The 12,146-nt window shown below is 40.4% G+C and overlaps 1 protein-coding gene across 32 annotated transcripts in view; it reads left to right on the plus strand.

Annotated features, from left to right (window-relative positions):
- The window catches only part of nrxn3a (neurexin 3a), a 332,397-nt gene that overhangs the window by 208,020 nt on the left and 112,231 nt on the right, over nucleotides 1-12,146 (plus strand). The window contains exon 1 of one of the 32 annotated variants that reach the window (XM_026926111.3): nucleotides 9,662-10,625. The exons of 30 other annotated variants lie outside the window; for them this stretch is intronic. In XM_026926111.3, the coding sequence (XP_026781912.1) occupies nucleotides 10,343-10,625 (283 nt within the window). In that variant the 5' untranslated portion in view covers nucleotides 9,662-10,342. Of the gene's footprint in view, nucleotides 1-9,661; nucleotides 10,626-12,146 lie in introns of those variants that run through there. One more of the 32 variants, XM_026926110.3, reaches the window with a different exon arrangement.

The following is a 12,146-nucleotide window of genomic DNA, read 5'->3' on the forward strand; positions in this document are numbered from 1 at the left end:
AGTGCTTGGTATTAGTCTGGTTGTTATTGCATCACACGATTGTTATCAGACATCGTGTCTGTTGTAACGTTCATGACATACAGGAAGGATGCCAATACATACGCTTGACGTGTTTATTAAGGACTTTCCAATAATTTAAGACTGACAGCGCTGCATGAATACAGATATGCACAAATACCTTCAGGAGATTTTCCACATTACTTACATGCTGAATGCAAAAGTTTGTGCCCCACTGATTAAGTGAAACAATGTAGTTTACAGTATATCTACAAAAAATTATTTTCTGCTTAATAACATCATGAGATTTTATCATACAAATAACAGAACATGGTTTCCAAATCCAAGTAAAAGCTCCAGTGTGTTGTCCAGTCCAATGTAACATAACTGACAGAAAACTAGCTGGTTAAGTGAATAAGAGTAAGAGTAGTAAATAATAAGTAATAAGAGTAATGATTAAATATTGTACATGCTTATTATCCAATTCCAACAAGTTTCTAATGTAGCACAGTGTGTTTGCAAGCTTAACAAAAAGTCAGAAAGTCGTTGGCGAACATTTGGGCTGTGAGATGCGGTGTTCTGTCCTGGATTCACATGTAAATAAAACACTCGAGTCTGGCTAGTGTCTTTATTTCCTCTCGATATGTTTATCCACAAGGCGTAGCAAGCGGGAGAGTTATAAGACATTTTTGTGCTGGAATTTACTGCATGTTTCTGACTCTGTCATCTATGTGCCATAAATAAAAAACAAACTAATAAAAAACACAAAATCTTCTCATCCAAGGCACCCAGGCTACCGATTTGTCCACCTCTGGGACTTAATAATAATAAGAAATAATTTGTGAATTTTTAAGGTAGGTTAATAAAGCAAAAATGAAACTTGTCACATTACTGAGAGCTGCTCACAACAACACAGGAAGCACAAAGTCCTCTTTATTTACATGCTAACTATGTGCTAATTGGTGTGAAAATTACTTAAACAAGGGAGAACTGCTTGCAGTTTGAAGCATAACTCACCTCTTAACTCACCTCTTAAGGTCTTTTTTTGTAAACTACATGTATAGTGTTTAATGCAGAAACCATGGGGGCACTAACTTTTGCACTCCATTGTAGTCTTTTTGAATGTGCGTATACAGAAAGTAACATGGAAAATCATGTCCATATTTATAGAAAACCATACGGATACCTATCAAAAATCATATACATATTTACGTCCATATGCAAAAGTCTAGACATGGCAAAGTCAAAAACCAGAAAATATTTCTGCGAATGAAGCACGACGCTAGTTTGAGAAAGGGATGGGAAGAAAAGATGCAGGAATTGTGGGAACTGTGCAAAAAGAAACAGTTCAGTGAAGCAATAGTGTATGCGAGAACAGGAAACGAAGACCATATAAGGAAATTGTGAAAGGAGGACTGAAGCGAAACACAGACAGACGTGCTGAGTATGCAGGGTCAAACGGGACAAAATCGGCTTTAAATCTCACTTTATGTAAGGAAGAGCTGCAAATCTCCATCTTCCATTTGCATTTAGCAATTCAGCACACACTTTCCATCCTAATTTCTGTTGGATTGATGGTGTGAGTTGTAGGAAGGCGATCATGGTGTGCTGTAATAAAATCTCTCCATGTAAACATGTTTTAAAAAATAAATAAAAAGACTGATGTAAGTGATGAGTGAGCAGAGTTCACCAGCACCATCATTTTCAGCCCCATGTGACTTGTTTAAAGCCCGCATTTCCGACACACACTGCTCACGTTTCATAAATTTCCATCAGCTGCGTTTGAGCCAAATTGTCAGAACGCCTGCTTTTAACCTAGCAGCACTTTCCCGAGTGCCTCAGGACGCATTTTAAAGAAGGCGTGTGACGTTACAGCGGCTCTGTGCGATTCACGTTTTTATGCGCTCAGTTCTGTCCAACTCATTTGATATTGTTACATGTGTGTGAGATATTGGGGGAGGTGTGGAAATAAGTTGTGTGTGTGTGTTAATACAACATGAAAAAAAAAACAGTGGTGAATAATGAATTTATTTATTTATTTGACAGTCATTTATATCCAAAGTGCCATGATACAAGAGACTGAGTACAGTCCAAGCACATAGCTCAGCTCAGGGTTGACCTCATCATCTTCTTGATTTCGTAACCCATGACTAGCCACGAATAGTGCAATTCTGAGGCAACAATACCATTATTAACAAGATTTATCAGAAACTACAAAAGAATCACTGTTTTGTGCTTTATTTAAAAAAAACACTTCATGTTTACAACCTTGAAAAAAGTAAAAAGTGACAAAATTAGAAAAACTCACCTACATTCAGGGCCGTTTTGTGTAAAAGGGGTAGCATGGCTAAGACCTCCCTCTCTTTAAATGAAAAAATACAGGAGATAAGATAAAATTTTAGCATCTCCTTGGGTTCTATTACCATATTTTCCTTATTTTGTGAAGCCAAGAACAACAGCAGCATGTACGATTGTAAGATTAAAATGGTAGCTTGTTTCTGCCACATGAGAAAATATTAAGTGGATTTATCTCGCAGCGTCCCAATTCTATAAAAAGTATTATAAAAAGTCGCAGTTGTGTTCGAGATGTCAAATCGCAACTCGAAAAGGAGTCACAGCTTTGTAACGATAACTTGCAATTACAAGATGAAGTCACAACTGAGTGCGAGTCTGTTGCATTTGCAACATAAAAAGTCACAATTGGTCTATATTAAATCCCACTGGTTTATATTAGCATCGGCCATGGCGACTCGACCCCGAGGTGTTAGTGCAGAAGACAAGTGAGGAGACGTTTATTTAGCATTTGGAGCATGGAAGGAGTCTCCAGTGTCAGCACTTTGTAACAGTCATGGGTTTCTCAGTAACATGACAATCTGTGGGTTTTTTTCCTTCGAGAGAGACAAAAGAGTCTGGTGAAGGAACGATTGTTTATAGCTGCTATATATAAATGGAACTATAAATGGATAAATAGTGCAAAATGTTGTTTATTATCAAATTTTAAAAATTTTAATCATTGGCAAATCACTGTGGTGTAAGATGAATAAAACACTTCAGGATGAGCTGTTCTAAGAAAATAACATCTGGGTGTGTTGATTATTTTCCTATAACAGCATGACACGGTGTGTTTTATTCCTTACTTATCACCTCCAAAAGCTTATTGAAGTGCTACTGGTGATAATGCAGGTGTCAGGAATCTGTATATTTCTTAAAAGAAACAAATGAAAGTATTCATTTAAATTGTATTTTATTTTAGAACTACAGAAACGATTCTGCAGTGCAGAATGATTATTTTTTCTACATCAGGACACTGAAGTGCTATTAGTGTGTAACAGATCTGCAGTGTAACAAATCCTCATTAACAGCTCATGAAGTGTTGATTACACACCATCCATGCAACACGCTGGGTGTTGATTGTAATTTGAATGGCACACTGCCACGTTATCCTCTGTCCGTACACATTCCCCAAAAAAATCCCAAAAAATAGATCTTGATGAGAAGCTCTGGTCTGTTTTTAGTACTTTCCATCAAATCATCCTCCTTTCTTTCTTTCTTTCTTTGTTATTGTTGTTGTTTATTCGAAATTGCTTGTTTCTGCTTGTGTCTATTCGTGAAGTGAAATTGCGATGGCACTCGTGATTGATTACAAATTTTGTACGGCGAAGTCATTTTAGCTGAAGCCGAAAGCGAAGTAGCGCTAAATTAAGATCGTTAAAGTGTCGTTATTGCTATTTCACGTTTTAAACGTGTTACACACACTTGGTTCTGTGGTGGTTTTGGTATTCATAGTTCATTTTGTTTTAAACCTGCTGGATCTTTTGACAGGTTTTACGACAAAAGGAGCCTGAGACTCTTTGAAATTTGAAAGTCAAATATATTAAAGATATCGGAGCTAATGAAAGCTAGAAATATTCTTCATATATTCATGAACGATTTCCTCAGGAATGTGAGCCACATAAAAGTCTATCATGGTTTATTTCTTGTTTATTTACGTGATCATATTGTATTTGTTTTATTGAATGTTAATGGATTTTATGGTTTGGTTTTGAGGTTTGATTTTATGATTGGTGCTTAGATTTATTTCAATTTTATTAATTTTAGTTCTGTTGTACTGTTTGTACTGGAAGGGAAAGAAAAGATTTCATAGCTACTGTATGGCCAGTGAGGTCACATGCTGGCTGCCACCTCTCATTTAATATATTAACAATAATTTAGAATGAAGATAATTATAAGAATATTATTATTAGATGATGATTTTTAAATAAGCAATAATAAGGTAGATATTAAAGCTAACCTATGAGCCATGCCTACTGGCTAATTCTGGTGGTGATGCAACACGGATGCAAGATCATTTAGGATTATTTCAAAATGCCCTACTTACAAAATGTGAGATTCCAATGGAAGTTGAAGTGGATTTCAGTTTCTGTTGCTAATTTGCTGTGTTTTAATATGAGACGTGGACCTGTGGAGGACGTGGCCTTTCCTCCAGGTCATATTGAATACTTTGTGAGTGCGATGAGGACCGAGCCCCAAGGCTATCGCCAACACCGAAAGGCCGTCCAGCTGAAGTTAGTGCGTGTGGAGGAATACCAAGTAGCCATTAGAGTCAGCGATTTAAATAAGCTCTCCTGTGATGGCACAAAGAAGCGATCTGAATGATGCACTCTCAGCCCTGGGGACTTCTCTCTCTCTCTCCCTCTCTCTTTCTGTGTGTGTGTGTGTGTGTGTGTGTGGTACTGAGAGCAGGCAGTGACGTGTTTCGAGTGTGTGGTTTGCTGGAGTGTTCGTCAGCTCACTGCATGAAGGCCTAATGACTGTGAGTCAGTGAGAAGTGTGTGTACGTGGTGTGTGTGTGTGTGTGTGTGTGTGTGCGTGTGTGTGTGTGTGTGTGTGTGTGTGTGTGTATCCACTTTTTTCCTGGATGTATGGCTTTTAAAGCCTCTTAGCGCCATAGAAACAAATAAGTCTGTATATATTAAAAACAATGACAAAAATGTGTTTGATAGGCGTAATGTTCATATTTAACTGTATAGTTTTCAGGATTTTTTGATGATTGATCTTGTAGTCATCCAATTTGCGTCCAATTAAATTCTCTCTAGAACACATTTGTCCAACCCCTTAAACAAAGTCAGGGCTTTGTATGAGATAAGTATATACAGTATATCAGGAAAACACCATTTTGATATGTTTTCTGCCATTTTACATGGAATCAGCAGTTCGAGTGAAAGTACACAATGATCAAAGTCAATTTTATCAGCAATTTTTTTATGAGTGTTATATATTTTCTTCCAAGTTATTTTAACTATCCGTGTGTGTTTGGCAGCGAAATCAGAAATTCGTTTCTCAATACGGCAACCTCAACAAACAAACAAAAAATCACATGACTGAAGGCACTTTAGTTTGCATGCTCATGTATTCAATCTCAATCAATTATGTGACGTAATCCTCGTGCACGTTGTACTGCTAATAAACAGACGATTTGATCTGTATGTACTTCACGATTAATGATCAAAAAGCAAAGCAGGCTGCAAACTGCACTGTGTGAAAATACCACGAGGAGAAATTACAGCATTTTCCTGTAATACACATAACCTGATAAAACATCTGTACACATTTAAACAGTATCTTTAATACTCAAATGTATTCGCAAGTGTGGAGCCGTGAAGTGAGTGAGAAACAGAGAAACTGCTGCATGTGAGAGAGAGCAGTTCACTTCTGCGAGCACTGAGTGCGCTCATCAGGGTCTCCACATTACTCACGTGTCATGGTGCAATTCACGCTCATTTTTATTCACCACTCTTACTGATACTGCTCTGCACGCTCAGGTCGGCCGTCCTCACGCTCGCTATTAAAACATTTTAAACATTTGTGGTGTATCTCAGACACCCTGACTTCCTGTTTCAAAAGGAAATATGTGAACATACGGAATCAAATCCCACCTCTCATAGCATCTGGGTGCTTTACAGGAGTCTGGAGTTGAGCTTTCAGTTACCAAACATCATTTTTGATGTGCATCATGTTATACACACGTACAAAGTAAAAGTTAGTCAAGGTCAGTGAACCTCAAGGTTTCTTTTCCTCTATAATGTGAAAAAAATTCACAAAATGACAGTCAGAATGAGCCAAAAATACAGCTAAGAGGTGATTTGAGCAGCGCTGGGTGGCACACAGCACTCAATCTCACGTCTGAATGCAGAACAGAAAGAAAAGCAGTCAGCTAATGCACCTTAAATACCAGGTTACTTAAAACGCTCGACTGTACCGAACACTAAATCACACGAAGGTGTTTCTGACTGACCGCTCGGGCCGCAGATGATTATATACTGCACTTCAGCTGGAATATAATTGAGCCCTGATTTCTTTGGCTTTTTTCACCTTTTTTGCTTAGAATATCATTAATATTTGCATAGTTAAAGTTCTTACTTTTACTTTTAGCTGCTGTTATGAACTTATTGTCCAATTAAATGAGTGTTTGAAGTAAAGAAAATCATCTCATAATAACTGTAAGGCCAAGCTTTAAACTGCTTTAAATGTTTTTTTTTTTTTTTGTCTAATAAAGAATAAAATTCTCTTTTTTTTTTACTACTTCTTTAATATGTGTGTTTTCCAGATTTCGCCACATGGTGCATCATTTTCTTACCTGAAACTGAACTCTTACTTAGGATTTCTTTTGTCTTTTGATATAACATTTTACAGTGGATTTTCACCCTGTTAATATGTCATACTTTTGCTTTATAACACAGTGCTGTTGAATTCTGGATTCTGATTGGTCAGGAGATGTAGATTCATTTTATAACAGCGGCTCTGACAGTTTGTCCTGATACGTTGTCGTTTCTATAGTAACAGCCCTTTCACAGGGACTTGTACCACGGACGCTCCACATGAACGGATTAAAAAACACGTGTAATAGTTGATATGGTGACATTTTCTGTAAGGAGACGTTTATGTAACATGTATGGAAGGAGTCTCCAGTGTCAAGGGTAAAGCTGTAACTTTAAGTTTTCTGACATCTTCAGGACAGAGGAGTGATGCGTTTGCGATTTCTCGGCAACATGACAAGCTGTGTTTTTTGTCTTTTTAACTTCATGAGAGAGAAAAAGAGAGGCTGGAGAGAGAACGACAGTTTGTAGCTGCTATAACATAAGTGAGAACAGGAACTAACTTGCTTTTCCGAGTTCCGTACGTATGATCCATGGATTGATCAGGACAGCTGTGCATCAGTATTCCACACCATCTTTGCTTCCTCAACACGACACACGCAGAGGGTGGATTTGAAACACAGTGGTATGGAGGCAGTGTGTGTGTGTGTGTGTGTGTGTGTGTGTGTTTTTGCTGATCTGCACTACAGAAGCAGCTCACACTGAGCCCTTACACACCATAAAAAAAAAAAAAAAACGAAAGAAAACGTTCACCTCGGAGCTAACGTATGTGTCCTGCAGGTGGCTCCAAAGCATGACTGCACATCATGGGGTGGCAGATGTGCAGCACAGCTGGCAATGAGGTCGGAGTTATGATGTCGTGACATAGTGTTTTTTGCATTCTGTTTACTAAAGTGAATGTGGATTTAAGCCTGTGTACTACATGTGTGTGTGTGCGTGTGTGTGTGTGTGTTAGACGTCAAGCTGCCTGAGGCTGAGCGTCCTCCGTTGAAAGGATGAGCCTGCACTTTAATGAAACCTCTAAACCAGCCTCTTGATAAATGAGCATCTTTCCGACAGATTTATTTTTCTGCCTGTCTCTGGCTTCTCTCTGACTCCATCTGTGAAAAGGAATATGCGTGATTACGCTCGACAAAAAAAAAGGGAATTTCATACATTATTATAAGTCATTCTCTGTAACTCGTGCACAGAGGAGCGGCATGTTGGGAGAGCTTTTCACCACAGTAATATCACTGAGAACGCACTCATGCTGCTATTGATTCACTCTGAATGAAACGCTGGTTAAGAATTCCAACGTTTCTAATTTTCAGTCGCGTTACCTACCAAAGCGATCCTTATCCCCGAGGATGCGGCGCTGAATTTGGAATACTAATACAGCTGAATATGACCAGGTCCAATCCTACAAGGTTGCCAAGTCCATGGATTTACCACAGAAAAGGATGAAGAAGAAGCTGAAGAAGAAGAAGAAGAAGAAGCTGTACTCTTCATACAAAGATTAGGAGATGGTGGTGTTGAGTTTGTGGTATTCGATTTGTTCCACACTGATCTGTATATGAGTTGTATATGAGCTGTGTATGAGCTCTGTATGAGCTGTGTATCAGCTGTGTATAAGCTGTGTATGAGTTGTGTATGAGCTGTGTATGAGCTGTGTATGAGTTGTGTATGAGCTGTGTATGAGCTGTGTATGAGTTGTGTATGAGCTGTGTATGAGCCGTATATGAGCCGTGTATGAGCCGTGTATCAGCCATGTATGAGCCGTGTATGAGACGTATATGAGCTCTGTATGAGCTGTATATGAGCCCTGTATGAGCTCTGTATGAGCTGTGTATAAGCTGTATATGAGCTGTGTATGAGCTGTGTATAAGCTGTATATGAGCTGTGTATGAGCTGTGTATGAGCTGTGTATGAGCTGTGTATGAGCTGTGTATGAGCCGTGTATGAGCCGTGTATGAGCCGTGTATGGGCCGTGTATGGGCCGTGTATGAGCCGTGTATGGGCCGTATATGAGCCGTATATGAGCCGTGTATGAGCTGTGTATGAGCTGTGTATGAGCTGTGTATGAGCTGTATATGAGCCGTGTATGAGCCGTGTATGAGCCGTGTATGAGCCGTGTATGGGCCGTATATGAGCTGTATATGAGCCGTGTATGAGCTGTGTATGAGCTGTGTATGAGCCGTGTATACGGTTCACGTGTGATTATTGTCGTACGTGTCAGTGTTCATTACACCTGCAGCAGCACGTAGAGCAACAATGAACAAATGCTTAATGAAGTAAATGAGTCTTTTTTAAGCAAACACTCTGTCTCTTTCTCTCTCTTCTTCCTCCATTTCCATCCCTCTCTTCCATGTCTGTCTCTCTCTCTCTCTTACTCTTAATTTAAATCACTGTTATTAATAATTAATTAATTAATAATTCATTAATTACTAATGTTATTAGATAGTGTTTTGTACTCTGCATTCTCTCTTGCTCTCAATCTTTCTGTCTATTTCTGTCTCTCTCTTCTTGCTTTTTGGTCTCTGTCTCTCAGACTCTCTGTTTCTGTCCTCTCTCTCTCTCTCTCTCTCTCTCTCTCTCATTTCTATCCCGTTTTCCCCCTGTGTAGTGCTCAACTTGCTCTGCAATGTTTTTGCCGCATTTGTTCAGTGTTGGCTGGAAATTTGCATTGAATGGCTTGTTGTTTTTTTCCCCACTCTGTCCATGTGTACACACACACACACACCTTTTTCTCTTTCTTTCCTCATGCTGATGTGCTGTTTCTTTCACCTGTACTCTGAACACACACACACTCCCTCCCTCCTTCTCTCTCACTCTCTATTTCTCTCTCTCTCTCTCTCTCTCTCTCTCACACACACACACACAAACACCTTTTTCTCTTTTTTTCTTCATGCTGATGTGCTTTGTTTCTTTCACCTGTACTCTGAACACACACACACACACACACACACACACACTCCCTCCCTCCTTCTCTCTCTCTCTCTCTCTCTCTCCCTCCCATCCTTTCTTGCTTTTCGGCCTCTCTCTCTCTTTCTCTCTCTCTCTCTCTCTCTCTCTCACACACACACAGACACACACTCGCACACACACTTGCTCGCGCGCTCATTGCCGAGCTGCTAGCTGGAAGTGCGTCAAGGCTCCGACTAAAACCAACAGCGCAGCAGCAGCGCGCGCCCAGGGAGAGACAGATAGAAAGAGAGGGGAAGGCAGAAAAAGAGAAAGAGTGTGTGTATGTGTGAGTTTACGCGCGTGAGGAGTGAACCTAGCTTGTATCCGCAGGTTTTTTCTTTCTTTCTTTTTTTAAGGACGAGGACTGCGCTTTTTTTTTTTTTGGAAACGGAGTTTGCTTGCTTCGTGTGAAAGTTTTTTATTTCTATTTTTTATCTCTCTTCTCCTGGAACGCAGGCCACATTTTCTTCTCATTTTCTTGTGAGTGAGTCAAATTCATGGGTCATGACCCCCGGAAATTATACGCCGCTTAATTGACGGCGCACGTGCACGTCCGTTCCTGCGTCCTCCGTGTAAATTCCACACGCTCGCACGCGCGCAGTGAAGGCTGGGAGAGCACCGGCGGTGGTAGTGGTGGTGTTGGTGTTGGTGGTGGTGGTGGTGCGTCCTAGCCATGGGGCTTTCTCCATCATGAGAGAGCCCCCCTGTCCGTCCCCAGTGTCTGCGTTGCGACTCGGACGTGCGTCATGCGTCCTTGCAGAGCGGAGCGGCGGCCCGCGGGCGGCTTCGGCTCCGTCTCCGTCTCTGTCTCCACCTCCCGGGTATGGATGTGGTCTCTGACCTTGGGATGTATCGCTGGTTCGGTGTGGAGCTCGTCCTCGTCCGCCAGTTACACCGGGAACTCCGCGGCACCCGCCGGGCGTCCTGTGGCGTCCACCTCGCACGCGTACTCGGAGCGGGACTCGCATGTCCTCCACTCGGCTCCCGTCTCCATCTACCGCTCTTCAGCGTCTCTCAGGAGCGGACACGGTGAGTCTCTCAACCTGGGGTTGCTCACTGGTTACGGAGCAGCTGCGTGAAGATGATTGTCTCATGTCTTTATCAGTTTATCAGAGTCCAAGTGTTGAGCTGTTGTTTTTTTTTATTTACTCTTGCCTTCTTTCTCACAATCCTTCCAGTACACTTGAGCCATTGAACGCACACTGTAATGTCTTTACAGCTTCATAGCTTGAAATGGGTTGATATTTTGTTCTTCTCTTTGGATGGACATGGTTGGACATTTGGAAACATGCTTTCTAATAGTGTGATGGTGTGATGATGTGATGGTGCACTCTCAGAAATAAAGGTACTGAGGGTTTTTTGTACACCTGTTATACCTTTAGTGCATATTTTTTACCTAGAAAGGTGCATGTAGCATATCTTTTAACGCTTTAGGGAATTATGAAAAGGTCATTATGGTCCAATTATGTACCTTAAATCTTCATCCACGTTTCCAGGTGAAAGATACATATTAAAGGTACGTAACACAAGGGTACTACACCAGCGACATGGAAGAGTACCCTTTTTTTTCCCTCAGAGTGCGACACAGTTATTCTAAAAGCGGCTGAGCCGTTGAAGGTATTCACCATCTGGCTGTTTCGATATTTTGGTCAGCCTCCTGATGGTGTGATGGTGTGATGGTGCAGTACCAGAAATAAACATACCGAACCGTACCGTTCCTTGTCCCTCACTCTCAAGCGTATACCCTCTCTACCTTTAGTACATATCTTTTACCCAGAAATGTGCATGTAATGTATCTTTAAAGCTTGAAGGTAATTGTGGTGTAATTACGCACCTTAAATCGTTTTAAAAGTACAATTTTATCCACTTTTCCAAGTGAAAGATGCACGTTAAAGACACAAAAAAAAATAAGGCCACCACCTCACTGACAAGCAAAGGTACTCTTTTCTCTAGTACCCTTTTTCAGAGTGTTCAGATCATGACTAATTATTCTATTACTATTAAGCCTTGAATGTACGCTGTGGTGCGTTCACTAGCTGGCTGTGTTTTGAGGTGTTGGTTAAAGCAAGATTGAATTTTTCCTTGTACACCTTTGTTACCTTTAGTGTGTATCCTCTAATTAGAATTGTGCATGTAGTGTACATTTAAAGGTCCAGTTATGCAACATAATTCATTTTAAAGGTCCAACAGATAAAGGTACCACTCCAGAGACAAGGAACGGTACAGTTTAGTACCTTTTTCAAAGAGTACAAGGTACAGCGCTGTTATTCCAGTACTGCTGAGCCACTGAATGTGCGCTGTGGTGCGTTCACTACCCGTCTGAGTTTAGGTATTTTGGTCAACGATGCAAGTTTGGACATTTGGCAAAGCTTCTGATGGTCTGATGGTACTCTCTCAGAAATAAAAGTACCACGCAGTACTTTTCCTCATACAGCTTTGGTACCTATAATGTATCATTTAACTAGAAAGATGCATATAGTGTACAGTCAAAGATCAAATTATGTACCACTATACTATATCCCCTTTTCTAGGAAAAAATATACATTACAT

This window comes from Pangasianodon hypophthalmus, chromosome 10 (assembly GCF_027358585.1).
Source record: "Pangasianodon hypophthalmus isolate fPanHyp1 chromosome 10, fPanHyp1.pri, whole genome shotgun sequence".
NCBI classification, from domain to species: domain Eukaryota; kingdom Metazoa; phylum Chordata; class Actinopteri; order Siluriformes; family Pangasiidae; genus Pangasianodon; species Pangasianodon hypophthalmus.